This window comes from Neodiprion lecontei, chromosome 4 (genome assembly GCF_021901455.1).
Source record: "Neodiprion lecontei isolate iyNeoLeco1 chromosome 4, iyNeoLeco1.1, whole genome shotgun sequence".
In the NCBI taxonomy this organism is placed as follows: Eukaryota; Metazoa; Arthropoda; class Insecta; order Hymenoptera; family Diprionidae; genus Neodiprion; species Neodiprion lecontei.
This window is the reverse complement of record NC_060263.1, coordinates 19,020,876-19,044,213: the sequence shown is the minus strand read 5'-3', so window position 1 is coordinate 19,044,213 and position 23,338 is coordinate 19,020,876. Positions and strand designations below refer to the sequence as shown.

At 39.3% G+C, this 23,338-nt stretch overlaps 1 protein-coding gene and 1 long non-coding RNA gene across 4 annotated transcripts in view; one reads left to right on the top strand and one right to left on the bottom strand.

Annotated features, from left to right (window-relative positions):
- The window catches only part of LOC124294118, a 35,679-nt gene extending 17,338 nt beyond the window's left edge, over window positions 1–18,341 (top strand). The window contains exon 5 of one of the 2 annotated variants that reach the window (XR_006903979.1): window positions 17,532–18,341. This is a non-coding gene — a long non-coding RNA (uncharacterized LOC124294118). The remainder of the gene's footprint in view (window positions 1–17,531) is intronic. The other variant, XR_006903980.1, reaches the window with a different exon arrangement.
- Window positions 1–23,338, bottom strand: part of LOC107223681 (unconventional myosin-IXb) — a 49,552-nt gene that overhangs the window by 22,339 nt on the left and 3,875 nt on the right. The window contains exons 1-2 of one of the 2 annotated variants that reach the window (XM_015663444.2): window positions 13,649–13,695; window positions 12,029–12,551 (exon numbers count right to left, since the gene is read on the bottom strand). In XM_015663444.2, coding sequence (XP_015518930.2) covers window positions 12,029–12,551; window positions 13,649–13,660 — 535 coding nt within the window. In that variant the 5' untranslated portion in view covers window positions 13,661–13,695. Of the gene's footprint in view, window positions 1–12,028; window positions 12,576–13,648; window positions 13,696–23,338 lie in introns of those variants that run through there. The other variant, XM_046738050.1, reaches the window with a different exon arrangement.

Genomic DNA, 23,338 nt, shown 5'->3' with positions numbered 1-23,338 from the left:
AGGGACGCCGCCACCGCCATCTTGGATTCCTCGCGAGGCCTTACATCAAAATTATAAGGCGGGACGCGCGCCTCGGGACACGACATGCTGGACCCCCGGTTATACTCGTCCCTCGACGAATTTTACGCCCCCTGCACCAGCTCCTCGTGGGACCCGCTCACCTGCGCGTTAGCGCGATGCTAGAATCCGCGCGAGCTGGGCCTGAGCGCCGACTAACCGGTGAGGAATTTCGATCCGGCCGATCTGTATCTGAACGACGGTTGAATGGGACGCGCGGATGGTAAACGAGAAAAACGGGTGAACCAGGAGGGAATGCGCGACCCGCGATGACGAGTTTGAAAACAAAAGATGAATAAGAAATGGGTAAGCAAATGGAGAAAAAGAATTCTTTTATGGGACTGGCTCGATCCATTATATCGTTAGACACGTTATCCAGTCGGAATCTAATTCTATCCTGCAGCCTAACGACGTCGCCGCTCGTTCCGAAACAGGTTCTTGTCTCGTGTTCGCGGCTCTTCGACTCCTGACACCAGGACCCTCGCAGAGGCTAGGGTTCACCTCGCTTAACGTCGGTAAGGCAGAACCTCGATCTCGAAAGCCGATCTCTCACTCTCCCCGTCGATCCAGTACCATCTGGGTACTTGCCATGTATCGACAAACAGCAGAACTCCGAAATCTGGTCGGTACAAGCGATCCTGTATCTCATAGATCGGTACCAATTCGTTATCATTGGAGTAGTTGATCGATCGCTTGAAAGACGATCGGCAACAAGATAATCGATGTGAAAACTTGATCGTAGCTATAAGATAAAGTGGCTTAGATTTTTTTTGCAGGCGTACACGATATACTCAACGTTTTATGTAGTCAATTAATTTGAGTAACAAAACGGGGACGAGTATTGAACAATTGCAACAAACATTTGACATAGTCCGCACGTTACTTTTGTACGGCGACCAAGGAGATATGATGATTCCCGTGATGAGAAGGAGTATGGATAAGGAGAGGAGGGTACCTACGTCAGTCGAAGCTAACAAGGTCTCTTTGAAAAAGTTAAAGACTGAGTGAGATAAAATGGAAGAGTTTGCTTCTGCGCGGTGCTTTGGCGGAGTTAGCGGTGCAGAGGGGTCCTGGACCCCTCGAGGCGCATCAGAAATGTGGGCCTTGCTGGGCAAAAACGCATTGGCGTGGTGTGTCACCGAGTGACGGATGGTCGAGGGAAACGGCAGGCCAGGCCGCACGGCCGTAAGCCGAAACCCGGGATTCTCGATTCGGGAACCAACTCTACTTTTTGCTGTACTCCTTCTGGCTGCTTTGTAACTTCCCGTAACCAGTCGATGCCACTAACGGAATTGGAGGCAAATCGTTCAGGAAGCGGGCTGGCCCGAATCGCTTTAACGAGGAGATTTCCCAGGGGAGAAAAACTACCACTTGACAAGAAAAAGGCTCACTGTTAATTTGCATTTTTCCGATCAATTCCTCCGCCAATCAAATCTCCGTATTCTTTTACAGAATTAGACGGCTGCTGCAAGACTGGTTAACGTTACGAAGAGGTCGAAACAACTCAGTCAGGATGGCTTCCAAGAAGTCATACCCATTTAATAAAAAGCTGCCTACAAGAGCTCAATTTTTTGATGATTGTCTTCACTGTGAAGCAGAATCGTCAGACTCTTTCACTAATCAACTTCTTGAATCCTTTATTAAAACAGATACCGGCTGCAAAACTGACGAAGAGCTGATCATGGAGAGGACAAAACAATCCAGCCAGCAGAGTTCCCAAGAGATCATACCCACTCATTGTCAGTGAAATGATGAAATTTTAGGTGATCGCTCCAAGAGTTTCTTCGCTGAGAAGAAGAAACAAGAACAACCGTCTGACCGAGGAAGGAATGGACGACGAATTGATCCTCCGGATTCCGATTGTACAAAAAATCGTGGATGTGACTGACCCTGGAGCAGGAACCTCGGATTCTAATTACGAGAGTCGTGCATAATCCTGATCGGGTTGTTGGGATCTGATTAGAGTTGCAAAATCAGAAGGGCGAGTCCCGGCCTGAGGAGAGTTCTTAGGAAGCTTCTGGATAGTTTGGCGTGCATGCAGGCCATAACCCAGGATTTAAGATAACTGACAAGAAGAGCCAATTGGTAACCTGCGGATTCCAATTACGAGGTGGACAGTGACAACCGGGCAAAGCAAACGACGACTACCGATCGGTCCCTTGACTCGACTCGGTGACATGGATCCAGCAGCAGAAGTTGCAGCCAACTGTCAATTGAGAAAAGCGCAGTGGACTGAGGCAATTGATGGAGAGGAGAGCCACCAGCTTTATGTCCCGCTGCAGAACAGCGAATCTGACCATCCGAAGAGCGGCTAAATGATTGTTAAGAAGGCTGCATACAGCTGCACTGCCGAAGCGCGGTGTTGAAGTCGATCACGTTTCTCTCCCGCCGACTGTTTCCTCCTCCTCCTTTATACATCCTTCTATCAGATTATCGACCATGGACTACGCCTGTTAACCCGGCGCTCGTAACGAAGCGAACGTTTTCTCCGGTTCCTTTTTTTCCCCCATGCACGCCGGTCGGGTTTATTTTTCGATTAATCCAAGAGCCGTCGAACCAGCCCAAGCCTTTGACTTGCTACCCGGAATTTCTCGCTCTCTGAATAGAACGAAAGACTGCTGCACGCGGCTTAGAGTGCCACCGATGATGATGGATGCGAGGTCGAACCTCCACTGTGCAGGTCGCATCTCCCAGACACTGTGCGAATCGCCTCAAGAACCAACCGAGCGTGCACAGTAGGCATTGTTCTTGGTCCCGAGGAACGAGGATAACAAACCAAGATCAGAGACAATCGTAACGAGGTGTGCCATCCACCGCTTCACCGTGGACCCAATCCAAATTCCGGTTCAGACATCGGTGCGGCGGTAGTCGCGTCTCTGGATCCGCACTTCTGATCCAGGCATTTTCTGCTCCTCCCGATTCGAATCCACTTGCCTTATACCCGTTCTCCACTTTCGCCTGTCTCGCTGTTATCATGCGTTATTCAAGAATACCTGGACGACACAAGTCCGTGAAAAACCCGTCAATGCTCACTCGATGGCCGCAAAGTTGTCAGTAGCTCGCGGTGTTGTCTTCCAGGTCAGGGCACAGACAGTCGGACACCTGAGACCGGTTGGAAAACGATATTGAGATATTGTGGGAACCTTTGAAATCTCGTCTGGGCTCATGATATTTAAAGACATTACTGGAAATCTTGTTATGAAGTTTCAAATTACTTGATAAAGCGCGGGTGAGAAATAAGAAAATAGTAATTTGGCGTCGAAACTTTACTCGAAGAGCTGACTGGCGTTTGGAAAAATGCGGTGTGCACTTTTGTATACTATAATTTGGCTTTAATTTAACACTGTATTCGTATTCCTACACTACGGTAGTCCGTTTTGGTAAATTTTTTAACGTGTACGTCGTTCGAAATGCAGAAAACCTCGTGACAAGATTGAATATGGGTTTTGGTTCCCCGAAGTAGGAAGTAGGTTGCTCTGCATCGTTATACCTACGTCATATGCGGGGATAAAAAATGTTGTCCGATCACAATGTGGGACGTCGTGTGTCACAAATTCGTCGCGGTAGAGGTTTTTCACCCAGCATCGGCATGAACTTTCACGAGAATTGAAAAGAGTAAGAATCAGAAGAAAAAGGGATCCTTCCTATGAAAGATGAGTGCTCAGATTGTGGTTACCACAAAAATCTGTACAGGAATGCTAACGCCGCATCAGCTAGTCAGGGCATTGACTTTTTACATAAAATCACACAATAACAATAAAATTTCTCCGTCTCGCATGCTTTACTCTCACACGGATCGAATTTCACAAGATTACCTTTACGTGCATTACGAAATGAAGCTGGAATTCGACGTCTTAATTATATCAAGTGTAACAAAAATTAAAAAGAATGAATAAAGGAAATACATGAGAATATTTAGAAGAAACGAGGAAAGTTAATAACAAAACGATTGTTATATTTACCAGAAAACACGAACACAGCCTTTCAAAGTGCCGACTGTTATGGAAGGGCCGGGAGGAGAAATACGAAGAAATCTTACCGCCGTGAAGAAAAAGCAGCTATAAGGTGCGCGAAGATAAGCTAATGCCTCTCGCCGCATTTCAACTTAGCATTAGTGCGCCGGTTTGTTACCATATACCACACCGGCTTTGGCTTAAGTGTTAGGAAGAAAACCGCCTTATCTCAGAACCGATACGTCGAATACGACCCAAGTAATTACCGAAAGTATTCCCTTCCCTGCCCCCGTCGTTTTGAGGAAGAGGGAAATTCGGGGGACGGTAGTTAATATATTTACCCAACTCGCAAAGCATTTAACGTTTTTGCTACGCAAAAAACTCTCCTCATTGTGGATATTCAGGGGAGTTAAGGCAGTTTGATCTGGCAAATGATTTTCCGATTGTATTTGGGCTCCATAATATTCCCGAGTCGATAATTGGACCAGTGATGAAAAAAGCTCCGATGCTTCCGCTTTTTATCTCGTTGGTTGTTTAAGAAGTTTCGCATTTTCTTTAACGATTTATCTGACGTACAGTCTGGTTGAAAAGATTCGTCAAATTTTGTTGGAATATCGTATCATCTTCTTGATAAGAGAAAACATGGTAAATTGCGAATTTCAACTACTAAAACATAATGATTTCGACAACTTGAAGAAAATCATATTATTGCATGGTTATCTACCTGCAGAAGGTTTACTAATTATCCAATTTCGTGAATTCGTTGCTATTCTTTTTTTTTTTTGTTCCAAATGAATCCCGTACGAGTTGGCAGATTTTCATGACTATGAAGTGTTCGTTAATTAACACAGGGGAAATTATTTATCAAACCGTGTGATAATCAAATTAATATGTATTTTTTGCATCGACTGATTGTGAGAAGCGAAAACAAAAGTTTCAGTGACGGTGTATACCAAATTGAGTTGCAAACAATATGAGCAATGAATGAATAATTTGTCAAACAAGACACACGTTTGGCGATTCAGAATCGTAGAATAATATTTAATTGATTTTCAAATTTAGTGATAGTGGATGGTTTCCAGTCATGGTTTGTGATTTTGTCATTTTCTTTTCTGCCTAAGCGAAATATCGTTTCGGTTTTAACTAAACTAAATCAGTTTTAGTTTCACTGGTAAAACTCTCACGAGATCATTTTCTCCGTTCGACACTTTTTCGACTCAGCTGCATGTTTAAAACATACTTTAAATAAAGTAAAGAAGCTTGGTGGGATAAAAAAAAAAAAAACAATCGGTATATTTTCCTTTGCCGGTTTACTTTTAAAGCTTGAAGAAGTTTATACCCTTAAAATTTTGTTTTTTCGTGTAGAACTCTGCTTCAACTTTCCAGACACAGAGCGAAAAAAAATTATCTAAGAAAAAGTGAAATAAAGAGAGCAAAGATAAACTGAGGTTTTTCTATAATATGTATATACGTACAAGGTTTTTGCGAATAAGTTGCTTCGAAGTTTAACGAACGTTAAAGGGAAAGCGGAAGCTTTTTGCAAAAAAAGATGAATACATATTTCTCGCACGCAGACGACATGAGAGAGAGAGAGAGAGAGAGAGAGATAGAGGAAAAAACAGAACTGAATTGCAGAAATTATACCGGCAAACGAGCATACACAACAAAGCCCACATAACCCGGCGGTTTGTATTGTAGATTTGGCGGGGAATATACGCAAAGCGCGGCGGCGAATTCGCAATTCAAAAATTATATTTTCCGTTCGATGAATAATTTAATATATCCCCGTTTGTTATGCAAATACATATAGTCCTCCAGTTTGCGTGGTGGTTTGTAATTTGAAAACGTGCGAGCGGTACGCTACCATATTGCATGATTGATCGTCCTTCGGTTACCCCAAATCATTTTTCCTACACCCCTCAGACTCTACAGTTATACCGAGCTATTTACGTGGCATGTGTCGTTTCATTCTCCCATTCATTGTGCTGACGTTGTTTCTAGAAAAAAAAAGAAATTTTGCGACTAATACGTATTCTAATCAATTTCAAATCCAAAGTTACCGATCATTTTGATTTTATTTTTGTACTAGGTTGGATTTTCATTTTCTTGATATTTTTTTATCACTGCAGTTGGAGAACAGATTCGATCGAGTATTTAAAAAATGTATTCCTTTTCCCTAATTTTATTCTCTCAATTATAATGTTGTTATTTTTTAAATTAAATTTAAACTCAATTGCATGTTTCTGTGGTTGAATTTCAATTAGCAATACGCGATTGCATGATACAAATTCGGCTATGAAGAATGAATGGGACACCTAGAAGATGGGCATTCGGATATTTCAATGAAAAATTCGAGACCACGATGATCAGTAAAGTAATAATTAGCGAGACCGAATAAGATTAATACCTTGAACAGCCTTTAAGACGAGCTGTTTGTACAAGTTAACTAATCAGCTGAGAAAAACCATCTAAATCGGACATACGATGTACGTTTAAACTGTTCATCCCGACGTTTTTCGAGAAGACAAAACGTCTTCTCCAGAGTTTTTAGTCATTAATTAGTAAACGAGATGAATGGTAACATTGAAACAATCAGTATCAGGGTCAAATTCTCTCGACGACGTTTTCCGTATTTCCTTAATTAACCGTTTTTCAAATACCTACCAAACCTCCGGCCATTCGGTGGCGTACGAAAAACGTTGACGCAATAAGAGAGAAACGGTCGCGCAGAAGAGTGTGAAAATAAAGACCAATCAATCATTTGCGAATAAATACATGTGCACGCATATACATGTAATTACACCCGTGTACACGAACATGTCTATATACCTACGTATCCGCAGAGTTTCGACAGGTTTGAGCGTGGAGAGCGAGGAGAAGGAGAAAAAGAGAGAGAGAGAGAGAGAGAGAGAGGAGGCAGAGATACCCTTCACAAATTCGCAGTATGCAAATGTATGTAAAGCGGTTGGATACCGTGTTATCCACGGCAGGGAACATAGGGGTTCGGGGGAAGAGGGTCCAAGAATAGTGCCGAAGGTTTGTTCGTAAACAGGGCGCGCAGTATTTCAGCGCTGGTTATACAAGGTATAAAATTATCATAGTAGATACCTAATTGTTAATTACACTGGCATTGTTAGCGCGGAGAACAATCGCGAGGAGAAGAAGGGCGGGGAGTAGCAGAGTAATTGCTACATATACACAGCTTCAAACTCTGCAATTTTCTTACTCATTCTTCGAGACTGATTAGAGAATTAGATAATACCGGGACTGATTGCATAATTCTACTTCGCTGGCTTGGCGCCCCGGGATGAATTGCTGGATGAAGAAGTGAGAGGAGGAAAGAGGGACGGGGAAGGTGTCGAAGAAAATCAAAATATTAGATGAAAAAAAATACAGGCGTACGAAATTTTGCGAATAACTTGAAATAAACTGAATTCACGTTGGAATCGCGGACGTAACTTGGCGAGTCGAAATAAATTCAAGAAGTTCTCTCACGGTCTTGTATAATAGAAAAATTTGAAAACGATTCAAAGATTTGGCTTAGAAGGCTGTACTGTACATTGAAAGAGGTAGTCGAACGAAATTGAAAAAAAAAGAAATAAAAAATTGGTAGGAACAAATCGAACGACAATGGCACCATTCTTAAATTAACAATGACCAAATTCCTCATATGTTTGAACCTGCGGTTCTATTATTTCTCTCTAGTGGTAAGAGATTCTTTAAATCAAGTACAACTTGAGTTCAACTTTCCGTACCTTGATTTTATTATTTCTTTGTATGACTGATTTTTCCTATGAACCAAGCCACTTGTGTATCCTGTAATTTCAGTTATAACTAATTGTGAGAAAACCGGCTAGCAACACGACATATTCGAAAAGTAATGTAATCATTCCACAACATTTTCTAAACAATGTTACAGAATGAAATTATGTGATCCAAAGCATTGTTTTGAATGTACAGAAAACTCAGGAAGAAGTTTACTATTTGAAGAGGTTGGTTGGTCAAATATCCGTTCTTTTGCATAATTTTGTCGCGAATCATTCCTGCATTGACAAGGAGTAAGCCACGAAGATTTCTTTGGAAATAGATGAATATAACATACTGAGATTATTAACAAAGGCTTATCTAAAGCAATGATTTGATTTGAGTCACTTAAAAATTGTTAAAAATCGGGCAGATTCGTTCAATTTTACTCGACGATGACTGATGTTATTCAGAAAGCCATTTACTACAAAGCCAAATAAACAGATTTTCAATTTTTTATTCCTCACTGGTCAATTAAATATCGTCAGTTCTGAATCATAATTAATACCGGTGCAATGCTATAAAATTAAACATCCAACGATGTGGAGATGATAATAAAAAAAAATGTTTCAGCGAACTTATAGAAAATATTCTTCTGATTAAAATGAACCACCCTAAACTAAATCAATCGAATCTACTAATTTTCAACGATCATTCTAAAGCAATTCAAATCGAATCAACCCTATAACCAAGATTTTGTTATTCATCTCTTTCTTTTTCGCTTGAGCGTATTTAAAAAAAAAAAATGTTCTCCGCTAACGGGCATATTAATTCATCGAACAGTCAATGTACGTACGAGTACCTGCCCTATAATATAATTAATAAAAGGTATTGCAAATTGATCAACCAACATCCTCAAAGCGTTGAAAAATGCATAATTGGCCTTCGAGGAAAAGAATGTATATGTATATAGATCCCGTTCTTGAATATATTCCCCTTTTTTATTTATTTCCGTTTTTGCCCCTACCATCTTTTATAAATTTTATTTAATTTTTTGTTTTTTTAATAAAAAAGTTTTTATTTTTTGTGCACGAATCATCCCTCGTTCCGCTAGCGAACGACACGCTCACCGCACACGTCCTTACGCCGGATGCAGAAAGAGAGAGAGAAAGAGAGAGAGAGAGAGAGAGAGGTGAGAGGGGAGGAGAGGGGGATGACGGCGCGGCTGCAAGGTGTACATACGTGCAAAAGTGATTTATGCGTTCACGCGTGTTTCGACGAATGTTTTTCACCTGGTGAACTGCTGCCATGCGCCGATGCAGTTGGCAGCTCGTTCTGACCACCTTTTTACTCCCGCACTCTAGAGACGCTACGGAGTACTAATGAGTAATGGGCTCATTGTCAGGCCTCTCACCAGGCTCTGCGACCACTTCACACTTCCCTCCACAAATATTATTCAATCGAATAAGAAAGAATCGATTAACAGTAATTAGCTGGTAGGAACGGTGATTAAATTGTACGGATGAAAAAAATTTTCTACAAAATCATTGCCGAGTATAACTTTCAAGAGTTGTGCTTTAACTCAAAAACGAACTTTCTTGATATCACAAAATTACGTTGCAATATACTTTTAAAATACCTAAGGTAAGGTAAAAGCTGATCAACAGAAATTTTTCGAACTAATTTTCTCCATCTTCGTGTTGCATGGATTAAACCGGTATATTTACTTTAATTAACGAACAAATTTCATTTATACTCGGGAAATTTTTCTCCATTATATGACCAAAACTTCGTAATGATATTGAAACAACGAATCAACAGAAATTTTACAAAGAGTTTTTGATAATCTTTAACAGGAGCAAATCAATATGAATTCTTTGCCTGACAAACTAATTTTATTTCTACACAAACAAAATTTACCTTTCTCGAATCAATTTTTTTATCCATTCGTGTAACTTGAATAAATATTTCTTCTTAAAGTGGCGAACATTGGAAAAAATGTACGCGTACCTAGTTATTTCAACAATTTGTACGTAAAGCTTGGGTTTTTGTGTTCGTGTATGAAACGTTTTATGGAATGGCGTTCAACCCCCGTTGCACAGCTGACGTAATTTGTCTTCATCTTCAGGTTATGGTTCATTCCGCCTCCATGGAGGCTCGAGTTGTTAGCGCGTGATTAGATTTTCTTCGGTTTAAAATGCGTAATTCACGCAACAACGTCAGCTGTTTTGAAATATCGGTGAAAATCCTGCACGATTATTCGTTGCGAATGATTCAAGGATCGTTCATAAAACGCTAGGTTAATATGTTCGAAACCGTTTCCAACAAAAGTAAAGAATGTCTTTCAAACCCGGAGTTCGATATTTGAAACAATTGAAAAAAAAAGTTTGAATTTTCCATACATGCAATCGCCAATTTTATGTACGCGTGTAGTATTTATATATATATTTTTTTCTCATTGAAGAATCAAGTTCAGCGGTAAAAAGCTCCAGAATGTAATTATCGGACTCTGTCCGAAGCATCGAGGATTAAATAAACATCGTTCTGATTTCGTACGCGGGTTACAATATCGCGGGAAGATACATGTTCTAAGAATTGGCTAGAAGAAGCACAAATGTCAGGTTGAAAAGACGGCCGCTTACGGAAGTGCGGAATAGCAATAGTGGAGAAAAGTAACGAAGCGTCGAGATAAAAAGGTGAAGAACGAACTGAAAGGTTTTCGAGACGGCAAAAAGGAGAGATCGCATCACCCTTTTCAGCCCCGTCTCTTATTTCTATCGCAATCTTCCATCCGTACGCCCGCATCTGATCCGTTGCCGGCAACCGAATACTTTTCATAAAGGTAATTCGTTATTTCCGTAATTACGAGGCATGCAACCTGCATGGCAGGACGTCATGCTGCCGCTATTATCGTGTCTATCGTCGTTAATTAAGTTTCTGTTGATTTATTGCACGACGCTCGGTCTCTTTTACAAAAAGCTCTTCCTAGTCTCCCGATCAGCCGCCGCAATGATGCACCGCTCTGATTATTCCGTCCAGAGATCCGGCAACGATCCGCCTATAGATACGTAGTTATATCGCTCGCTCGCTGTGAACTTTGCTATCGATTTTTCTGTCTGCAATTCAAGCATAGGTACGTGTCTACGCAACTGCGAATAAAAAAAAGAGAATTTATCTCATCGTTTTATTGTCGCAAAACTTACTCGCAGTATAATCTACATTCATTGTACTGCTAAGAAACGGACAGGGAGGAAAATGTGTAAAAAGATCCTACTTGAATGTTGTAATTACTTTGCAATTGGAAGAAAATTGATAGCAGTTACACTGGAGCTGTAGAAAAAAAAACAGATGACAAGTTTATGTACTTCCACGAAGGAAAACTGCGACGGTCTGTATTTGTTGGAATATTCCTTGAAGAGAAATTGATTGTTAGGGGTTTATCGGTAGAGGTGATAAAAAAGTTTCAGTTGGAGTACGGAGTATAAAGGTAAAAATAAAATTGAACAATTTTTTGCAGCGTCTCGTTAATACGTTAAAAACCATGTTTTTACCTTACCTTCGTGGAGAAATATTTTATTTACTGTACAGTTATACTATGGCAGTTACAGTACAATGAGTATTGTTAAAAAAACGTTTTTAACGTTATTGAAATGACCACGAAAATGTGTTGGAAATAATATTTTCATTCGATTATAATTGTTAACATTTTACCGTAACTGTAGCACTTTACTAATATTTTCGTAGTTAAATTTAATTATTGCAATAGTTGGAGGAAAATATAGCAAAAAAAAAAGTCGTTTCGATTTTATCCCCAGAATCTATGATTTCCGGTTATAGCGGAAAATAAAACATGACGGGATTGCGTAGCACTGATAGACAAAATTACAATTAATTAATTGCAAATTACATTCATAATACGCATTTGAGAGAACAATAAAATACAGATTGAATTTATGAATTGGAAGTACCTACATAAAGCGCAGATTGCATTTTGTATTTTGTAATTGAGATGAAATAAGATACAAATTAGACCGCGTTCTGTAATTACAAAAAAAAAAAAAAAAAAAAATACAAATCAAATGCAATTTGCAATGTAAATGTAATCAATTCCAAATCGCATAACGACTAAACACTTTTCTCAGCGTTTTCAGCGCACCGGATGCAGTGCCGCGTTATAGAGAAAATCAATATCGTAAATCCGCGCGTGTCGGTATTTGAAAAAAGCATAGAAAAAAAAAACAAGACAAAAGCATTAAAATCCCGGTTCAACTCACCGGAGGTGTGTTTGGAGGACGCGGTCGATCTCTGGAGCAGCCAGGATTGGAGGGCGAGTCGCTCTCTGTGCCGGCAGAAGAATTCGGGCCGGATGTTGTGGCGCTTGAGGAAGTCGTCGCACCGCTTCAGATCCGCGAGAGCTCTCGCGGCGTCGACGACGTCGTCGTTATCCTCGAGGGAATCGGCGTTCCCATTGCTGGCCGAGGAGCTTCGCCTCGAAGCTGAACGCTCCTCGTAAGTCTCGTCCGGCAGAAGCATCATCCCCGAGTTGATGATCCCGTTGAAACCGACCCTCGAACGATCGACTTGGTGCCCCGCAGTTGACGCCTGCAGCATGTCATGCAGGAGCACAAAGTGTTTCAGCATCGCATCGCTTCGCTTTATTCCATTGCGGGCGCCTCGGTCGCGTCCAAAGCACATATCGCGTCCGGTGAAGTGTGCCGCTACACCCAGGTGATCGTGCAATCTCCCGATGGATGACCCAGCCTCCCAACTTCCGGGTCTTTTGGTCCGCCGGACGTCCTAAGGAGCAGCATCATTGTTGTACTGGAGATAAAATTTTTATGGGTTTTTCTTGCAGGATTTTGGAAATTTATATTACACTGAGAGAAATTTTTCGTTCCGGTTACCCGATCGGTTCTTAACTATTTTTACTTTTTACCACAATCGAAAAATATAGTTCTAGGTAGAAAATGAAAATTAGTTTTCTAGCTGTTACCGGAAAGTCTGGTATCCGTTACTATTCTTTCTCGTTACGATCACCGTTACTATATTTTCTTGTAACTGATGCGAAAATTTAACGCTTGTGCAACAATAAATTGACGTCAAAGCCTTGTTTAACTGAAGAAGCAGAGTAAACTGAACAAACTGATTTTCGTTGCGATTACCAAAAAAGTACCTCGTTTTCCGCAATTCCAACAATATTCAAACAGTTTTTTCAACGATTCCTGTTTTACTGAACTTTTCTAGTTACTGTAACAAATGAGATTTTTCTCAGTGTTGGAATCTAGAGTGATTCTATTCTCGATCGAAAGAAATTTTGTAGTGTTTTTTTTTTTCAAACTGTTATGTTGGTTCAATGGATTTTTATGGGGATGTTGTGGGATTGTATGGGAATTTCATGGAATTTTTAAATTGCCATGAGCTTCCGATTACTTCCGGGTGAAAAATGTGTTACATAAGGTGACCGAGATTAATACCCCGTGTAAAAATAATCTATACAAAAGTAACCCGTCATAAATAACCCCAAAAAAATAACCCATAACAATAGTAAACATAATCCATAGCAAAAAATTAACGTTAAATTAAATGAAATTAAATTAAATTTGAAATGTGATATAAACAATCAGTACAAATAATAATTATCAATAATATTTGATGTTCGTGGCCTTTTATTTACGATTGTAGAATGGATTATTTTTGTCGTGGATCAATTAATTTGATCCTGAGTTGTTTTTGTCACGGGTTATTTTACTTTAAGTTTCTTTAGTTCGGGTCATTAGTTCTTAGGTATTTGGTCCTAGTACCAATCTATAATATGCTCCTAAAGCCATAAACTCCTAAGTTTCTCTCAATGGTCTGTTGTTCAAATGCTCGAGTTGAAAAAAGTTTGGCCTAACCTGTACGTTCATCGGGATGGAAATACGGCGGTATAAGTTATTGCCTTCTCTGGGCACAATATTCCAGGAACTTCGTATATGCGGAGCTAAAACTAGTACACATTAATTAACAATAACATGGTACGTGGGAGACGCAGCGATTTTTCGTTAAAACATATTTCGCAACAAGGTCGACGGGATCGGCTTACTGTTACCAGACACGCAAACCGGAGTAATTAATAGTCTCAGTAGCCAATAACGTTCATTGTTGCCGATGCGTGCTGAGAGAAAGCAGAAAAAAAAAATGACGTTACGTTCTGCACTATAAAAAAGATGTCTGTGGAAATTTGGTTTGATTTTGGTAATTTTTATTAGCAATCGAGAAGATTTCGCTTTCCGATAAATTGAACTTCTATGGGGTTTTTTTGAATTTTCATGGGGTTTTAAGAATTCTTATGGAGTTCTTATGGGAATTTTATGGGGTTTCGAAAATTTTTATGGGTATGTGACTTCCGCAATGCGTGACATCCTTATAGTATCGAAATTTAAAAATCGGAATTTTACAACGGCAATGTGAAACAAATAAGAAAAGTTTTTAAATCGTTCTTGCTAATCCAAGGATAATATCCGGCTCTGCGCTTTTGCACAGGGATCGTAATGAGAGCGCGGACGTGAGTCGAGTTAGACAAAAGGATATATCTTTTGAATGAGCTGCTGGGAAGCGAGGGACGCCACCCACGGTGAATTACAATTGGTGATATCCTTGCTGACCGCGTACGTTAGCGTTGGTAGTGCATCACGACTCTGTTCAAGTAAGAAACGGTAGCTCGATCACGAGTCGAGAGTACAGCTATGCGATATCTGCACGTCTCAGCTGCTGCACGAAGTCGCCAAGAAATATCTCTTCGTGTTTGGACGATTTTTTAACGAGTCTAATTCCGGACACAATTATACTATGCGCGAGTATGCGAGTAAAAAAATTCGTAAACGCAGCCTTCAACTATGTTCTCAACCTCCGAGTTGGCAGATAAATTTATGATGCGTACGAATTTCGCGAGAATGAAAAGTAAGTCGTGAGATTAAGGTTCGTGGAAAGTTAAAAAAAATTATCGCGAATAACCAAATCAGATATCTTCTACAAGTTGTTCAAACGCGGAACATCCGTTTATTTTGTATGTTCGGAAATTTATAGAAAGAAGAATTGGCAAATTTGGATAGAGACGAATGTCAGAAATTATACTGAAATACGAAAAGTATGGAAAAATTCAACTACGCGTGTCTGCTCTGTATTTTTTTGCCAGTAAAAAATATAAAAAATCTCTAAGCAAAATTTTTTTTATCTAGCGTGCACAAAAGTTTTTCGCCAGTATCAAAAAACGCGCACTCCGCACAACCGGCGTGAAGCTGGGACGCCGTTTCAGTCCCTTGAGGCGGATCCTCTTCTTCTTGGCTTGGTAATGAATATCATTCAACCAATGGAACACCTACTTCCTACATTTTGAGAAATTGGAAAATGTACGAGGTTAGGCGGCGTGGCGTCTCGGATGAATGAATGCAGTTTATCGACCGTGAAAGCGTCTAACTGCACCGCACCGGATTACGTGTTTTTGCAAAGTACGGTTTGTTAGTTGAAAATTCACATTTACATTGCATTAACCGTCCAACTACGACAAATACCGTTGACACGGTTATTCTGCAATTTCTTATAACTAATTTCCACTGACCGTTTCTAAAATTATTTTTGATCAGAGCCCATTTCTGTTAAAAATTTGCGATGAATCGATCAATCGTAGACTTTGATAAATTGTTTACCGAATCGATTCGAATTTTTTCGACCTTAATTTTAACACGTCAATTCTTCGTTGCTTATTTCAGAGTTGTCTAAACAAATACCGTGCGTTTGTCTCGTAAGAATTCTAGGCTACTTATCGATTTTTATTCTACACACCTGATACTGAAAACTTTCCGTTCCGGTAACTTTTCAGAATGTTACGAGATAATTTCAGATATAAATTTTTGATCAGACCTTGGACAAAATCATGTACGGTTGATTAAAAATTGTTATTGCCACAAATTGCTGACTGCAAGTCACCGATAAGAATGCCAGAAATTAGTGTTTCATTTTCGGGCGCGAGTCAACGATTAACAGCTGCGAATATCGGCGAATCCCAAGCATCGCAAAGCCGTGTTTTGCAGATTTCCACGCGCTGCAATATCGCAGGTGTGCATGGAACACAACGGATGTAAACCTCGGGTAGAAAATGTGCAACATTTCGAGTAACACTTAGGCGCCCTCTCGGTTCCCATGCATGTTATGGATTACACTATTCTTTACCTCGTACGTTCACGAGTACGAAGCCAGCCTGTGATTAGGCCCGGGGCCTTAAACGCCCACAACCCGAACCCCCGAGCGGCCAGGCTCGAAACAGTCTTCCTGAGCGCGGTTCGTTCGTGAGAAGAAATTGGCTGAGAAATCAGATGGAATCGCAGCCAAGAAAGCGCTGCTGCTGCTGCTGCTGCACGACGTAATTTTTTTTTTTTCAGCTATAACTGTCCAAAAATTTACCATCGTTTCGGTTATTACATTTCTCCGCACGTTGCTCTACGAATTTCGAGACTGATCCGTATGAAAAAATGAAAAAAAATTGTAAAATTCCAAGTCGCGGATATAAGCTCTACAATTTCTTTTGTTTTCTTTCTTCGGTTTTAGAAATTTTTTTTAACACTAGTCATCTCCTCGGTGTTTAACGAACATTTATGCATGAAAAATTCAACAACTTTCTGTCGATGAAAATGGAGCGACAAATTGACTCGAGGAAGTTTTAAAATTTTGTCTATAAAAAAAGCGAACAAGTTCCAACGAAATTTGAGGCGGGGATTTTTTTTCATAGCAAGGAAAAAATAACAGAGGATATAATGGTTCACAATAAAGTATGAAATAGGGGTCTGACTGGTAATAGTGGGTGTAGCAGAGGGGGCCCTCGAGATTATCACGATGTGCTGATGTTCGAAGCTATTACTTATCTCCGAGGCACTTGAGCCCCACCTCCACACCCACCGCCGCCTCAACGCCACCGTCACGGCTTGATTCTTATAGATGAGCCATCAACCCCGATTTGTCCGTTTACGTCCGAACGGTTCGTCTCGCCTCATTCAAACTACGACAGTTTCAGATTAAAATCAATATCGGCTAACGGAGCCGATTTTGTCGCGGTGAAGAGTTCTGGATCAAAGATGCCGATATCGTTTGATCAGAATTGCGTAAAAGAAAGTGAAAATTATGAAACTAGGATTTTTAGCGGTGAAGCTAAAGACGATACTTTGTAGAACGGAATTCATAAGTAGTCAAAATTTTGGGTAATTTTGGAAAAATTTCCATAGAATTATGGGGCCGGAGAAATTTGCTATGTTTAGTCGAAGTATAATTATCAGGATCGCGAAGTACTGCAATCACCCTGACAAAAACTGTTGATAACCGAACTCCATCGTTGGTCGAAATTTGGAAACAAATATTTTTTACCTCGTTGACGAATATTGTCTGGCTTAAGCTAAGAGAAAAAATCACCGCAAACATACCAGCAAATGTCTTCGATCTTGAGGAGTGAAAAGTCGGAGAAGAAAAAAAAATGATTAAACTTCCAAAAAATTGAGATAAAATACTCGAATAAATCACACCGAGTATAATGAGCATCGTGAAATGATTGAAAAAATATCAATAATTAAAGGAACTTGAGTTAAGGTTATGAAACTTTACGAGGAAACGAGAAAAAGCTTCTTTAACAACAGAACGATAAATTTTGAATTGTACCTAGTCCCAAATAAACTGATTCATAAATTCACGAAATTTTACCGTCAACTTGTTATTATAAAAACTAATATTTTTGATTTCTTCGTTTTCTTACAGACAATTTTGGGATCATTTTCAACGAAGAGGAAGGAAACTCTACAAGCTCGAATCGCATCGTTGAATCGTTTGTTCCGTTAGGACTTTTGGAACGTTGAGCGATACTTGGGAGCATCCGGAGTTCGAGAGCAGGAAGCGAGGCTGGAGTGACGGAAAAAGTGACGGCACGCGAGCGAGAGATATAAATATTCACCGTTCCATTCTCACCCAGCTATAGCTCCGAGTTTTCGTTGCAGTGGTCCTTTTGCAGGATTGCACGGGGTGAGCTCGGTGCTTCGGACGGGATTTACATTTGTTCCGGGAGACTCGTGCAGAGTGTCCTGATACGTCCTAGACGAAGTGGCAAGTAACACTCCTCTATCCGCAGTCCGGACGAGGAAGAAAACGCGTAAACACGAACAACCGCAAAAAAGCTTAATTAAAATACCAAGAATGAAGGAATCGTGTTGCAGCCGTTAATAATTCCGCTACTGAGATTTCTCACTTGCAGCTGATGGAATTGTGTATCCGCTGGTTTCAATTTAAATTCACCCTCGACAAATATCCCAGGCAAACTTTATTTCAATCGAATTGTCAATTCTGTTGCTGTTTTTGTGACGTATAAGTTCGTAATCAAATGTTTTTTTTTCCTTTTTTTTTTTTGTTTTTGTTTTTTTTTTGAGCTTGTAAAGATAATTGCGAACGATCGTTAAACACGAAGATGACACAACAGATAGAATAAATCATCGATCCAACGGTTGCATAAATCAAAAAATAGTAATTCATCTGTTCTCAGTTTTGGTTTCATCATTATGTTACATATTACATATAATAAAACTTTACTTTATCACGAATAGTAGGTGCTTAAAATGAAACGTGTACTTTTTGCTTTTGAAAGAATTGATGTATAAGAATCCTGAAGGGTGGTTTCGAACCGTAAATCAGTCACCGGGTTCCGGGTTGCAGTCAATGAAAACATGGAAAAGGGAAAAAGGAGGAAAAAATTGCTCCAGTTCCCGTTTTTCTCCTTTCGCCGAAAAGCTTCGGAAAATCTGATACGCGCTTGTGCTTGAACGGCCTTTCTTTCAATACATCGCGATCGCGTGTCCTGCGGTGCAGCTTATAACCCTGACCTCTGATCCTTCAGGCCTGAACGCCGTGTGTAGCATATAATTACGGGGTCAGGCCAGACCGACGAGCAACAAGCCCGAATCTCTCTCCGCCTTCCATGCGAGGAAAACACCAAGAATCGCCCCCCTATAACGCCCCATCTTCCCATGAGTGGGTATTTTGGATACGGATTGTTGTGGATGTGACGTTGCACATACGCGTTGGATTCGTTCCGACATGAGTAAAAAAGTGTGTCAAATAATGAAAAATGTTGTAGAATTTCTTTTAATTAACCAGGAAGATGAATGGAAAATTTACCCCTGTCATAGATATTATAATATACAGGTTTTAGCCTCTCGCTGAGTGAGCGACGTCTCAATTCAAGCGCTTACAAAACTGTATCGAATTAAACATGTGATGATTTTATGCAAGGTTTGTCATGCGAAGAAGAGATGAAAAAATAACGCATTCATCTATCACGCCGGCTTGTTGACTTCTTTTTGTTCTCGCGTGTGCTTCTCGATACGAACGTTGTTGTTACGAGGAGCCGGAACACGTGAAATTCACTCACACCGAGATCTTAATTGATGGATAAGAAAGGAGTTTAGAAAAAAATCTAGACGCCAAGATTAATTCATCAATCAAATTTGGTTAAGCCATTCGTCGTCGACGAGTGGTAATCATATGTATTTCTTTCTCGGTAATTTTTTTCTCTTACAATTTTTTGTTCGTATTCAGTCTCGTTTCAATATTCTTGTATCATCGACTTCTAGAATTATTTCACAGGCTGTTGAAACCCAACTCCCATTTGAATATTATAGCTGCGCATTATATGATAGGTAATAAAATTATCACGACTAATTAAATTATCAAATACATTCGTATCCTGTACACACAGAAAAGGCAACAACAAAAAAAGTGAACAAAAATTTATAAAAAAAAGTGGGGATAATGAATTATACATGCAAATTTATTAGACACATGAAGTTTTTTTTTTACGTTGGCAATAAATTTAATCGGTGATATCGGAAAATTTTTCCAAGATAAATATTAATTTTTCTCAGGTATTATGTTCGTTTCATTTCAATACGTATGTAATATTTATCTTCATGGTTGACTGAATCGAAATCATTGATTTAAAATCTCTGCAAAATAGGTTCGTTGATTTTGATTCAAGTATAATACGTATAATATATATTACTCTGAAACGAAACATTTGTAATATATGATCTATACAAATTGAACATTGATTTGTTTCATTCATTTTGTCGTTTGATTTACCAAGTCAGTTCGAATAATTGAGTTTAGTTAAGTTCGTTGAAAAAATCGTATTAATTAGAATGAGTGAAGTAAAAAAAAAAAAAAAAATTTGAAAAACATGCGTGAAAAGGATCGTTGACAAGCAGACGCCCGTATCGTTTGACCGTTACACTGAATTGGCTCTCGAATGATAGCCGAGAAGTTGTCCGTGTTCGGCACACGGATATTTGCATTCTGCTAGGAACGATCTGAGATTGACGATTAGCCGGTATATAAAGTTAAGTCGGGCGCGTAGACCGTTTGCAAACCTACCTTTGCACACACACGCGCGCATTTTATGCATGGATATAATCCGCCTGCTTGCTCGCTTTTATCAAAGTTCTATCTACGCGAGGGGTCCAAGCGACTTGAGAGTAAAGTCTGGACACTGTGCAGCTAACAAGTATAAGTCAGGCTGCAGGTGCATATTCCTTCCCAGGCTGTGCACATCGTCTTTTAAAAGCGAGGCGCTTACCATTCATTAGATAGATTGCCAGAGAGTAATAAATAAATGAGAATTGCGACTGAGAGGTCGATCAACCTGAATTCGATTAAAAGAAACGGTTCATCTTTGACGTGAGGCAAAATAAAGAGAGCAGAGATAAAAATTTTGAAGACTGACGATTTCGACTGTTGACAATTTTTAACCAATTATTATACTACTGTGTAAAACGTATGTTTATTTTTCTTTCTTTAGCAAACGAGTCAATGGTACGGTTTATTTCACATTCAATGATTGCCTGAGAGATCTTCGTTAACATGACAATTGTACGTTTATGAATTTACGAGACAACCTTCCTTGAATTGGATTATAGAGAATTATAGTGAAGATTATTACGAAATAAGATTCGAAGTAGCGAAAATCATTCGAATTCACCGTCGAATTGTCGATTATTTTTGACAAGCATGTTTAAACAGAACCAGATTGTTTGTTCGAAAAGACTTGAGTCGCGTAAATGATCATTCTTAAGACGATGCTACAGTCAATTCTTATCAACTGAGTAAAATGTCAGTTTTACTACTATCAAAGCCAATATGCAATGTCGAAAAAAATTAAGGAAAAACTTTTTATTTCATGTAAGAATAACTCGTGGAAATGCATCTCTGCAATAACTGGTAATTCAATTATTGCAATAAATTTTTCGGCATCACTGTTGCGTAAGAAAAAATTCATTTTGGACATTTGTATTCGGCTGCATTGCATGTAGAATTACGCCAACTGCGATATTTTCACATCAGCGATACGCACGTTTTGATAAAACATAAAATGAGTGTAATTTTACTCGGTCGGTAAAAACTGACTGTATCACCCTCTTAATTCAACGAACTACATTTGTATTCACTTTAAATGGATGAAAAGCTGAGTAATTAGAGTGTACCGATGAAAATTCGACTCGTTTTAGATTGAACTTGACAAGATTGAAAGCATTCCAACTGAAACAAGGAATTAGGAAACTCGCTGCAACCGAAGCGGGCGGTTAAGCGGTCCTAACGTTAACACAGTCTCGGTAGCCGCAGCATCCATGCTGTGAGAGTATAACATTCAAGGTTAACATAGAGCGGGTCACCGCCATTCCATTGTATTGTAATACAGTTTAAACGCGTAATAGGGCATGCTTACAAGCATTTTCTGCATACCGGGTGTCCCGCTGCGCTTGACCCGATGTTTAACGAACATCTCGAGAGAATGAATTTTTCCATCGAAGGGTTGCGAATTCGACGCGAAATTCCCGCAAGTCCAATTTTTCTCATTTCACGTAATTGATTTATTATTTATCTGTTTTTATTGCCGTCGGACAAACAGCTGATAATTATATACAGAGATCAGGATCGCAGGTTCGGATTCAGAATTTTTATTGTTATTTTTTTTTTATTTATTTTTTGTTCATTTTAAACGGCTGGCGCAGTGGGGTCGAGAAAACGAGAAATTCAGAAGAGAGCATTCTCCTGTCTCTCCCGCTGTATTCATTTCACCTCGTTAACCGCATGAAAAATACATAAGTCGTATTAACATTTTTTTATATTCACTTTTTTCGAGGCACCGATCGAGGGTGTGCACGTATAAACTAGGTGAATAATCGTTTGCGAGTATATACGTGGTCCGTAAGGTACGTGATTGTAATAAAGTCGATTTATTTTACTCTCAGGTAAAGTGACACGTAAATGATTTATGCCTCAAAAAAATTTCACACGAATATTCGATGATTTACTACAAGAGAATAACGACAATTTTCATACCGAGATATCCAAGTATTTCACATATGTGTACGGTTTAAAAAAAATTAAAATTAATTGGTTAAATTAACAGACTTGAGTATTAATTCGATCGATAGTTATTATCTTATGTCAGGGATAAATGGGATTACGGCATTAGCTTATACTCAATTGATTTTCAATGTCAATTAAAGCACGAAATCAATTATCCTGGTAAGAAAAAAAAAATTATTCATATACGTAACGATCTGATAGTGAAAATATGTGAAAGTTGTAGTTCGTAAAAATTCGCTAATTTCTGTTGAACATATTTTTCGGTAATACGTTGGTTAGGAAAAGTTTCATCGATGAGGTGACGAACGCGTAATAATTTCAACAAGTTTTCCTTCCCAGAATAATAAAAACAAGGAAATAAAGAGAAAAGCAAATAAATATTTAATTATATTTAACTATTATGATATATATATATATATCATATCTAAAATTGAGAGGACCTAATATCTTTGTAATATCATCCAGTTGAGGTTTAAGAATGAGGCGAGTGAGTTTCGGCGCCCGCTGATTTTTAAATTATTAAAAAACGAGGACGAAGAGCGGAGTGTAAAACAACCGTCCGTTATTCCTAAACGATTGCGCACGGATTACGTGCTCTTCTGAACCGCGTTGTTAGAGGCGGAGGCGGGCAGGAATTATGCATGCCCACCTTACCTCAAAGCTCAGAATTTGAATACGAATGCCCCGCAGACTTGAAAAGAGGTTAAAATGAATTGTACCAATGGCTTTGGTTTCTCTTCTTTTCTTCTCATATCTCGGCTTAACCCTGTTTCACGGCTAGCACAACGCCTGCATCAACTTTTACCATTATTTTCTACAATGTTATACTAACTGCACCTGCGTCGTGACGTGAAATTTTTCATTTTCGACGTTATACGTCCGTGTAAACTTCACCAGAAGGTGAGGCCAAATTTTCTCAACCTTTTTTAACGAGCAGATATCGACAATAACGTAGCAAAGTTGAATTCTCAGCGGGAAAATTTATTCGTTCGAATAAACGTCGATGAAAACAAGGTTGAAAATTTTTTTTTATCATGCGAAAAAATGTGTACTTCAATGAAACCGGTTGTTATCTAAATTTTTGATAATTAACCAACGATACAATTTCCACCATGCAACTTTTGTTTTTCGAAACGCCGAAAGAAATAATA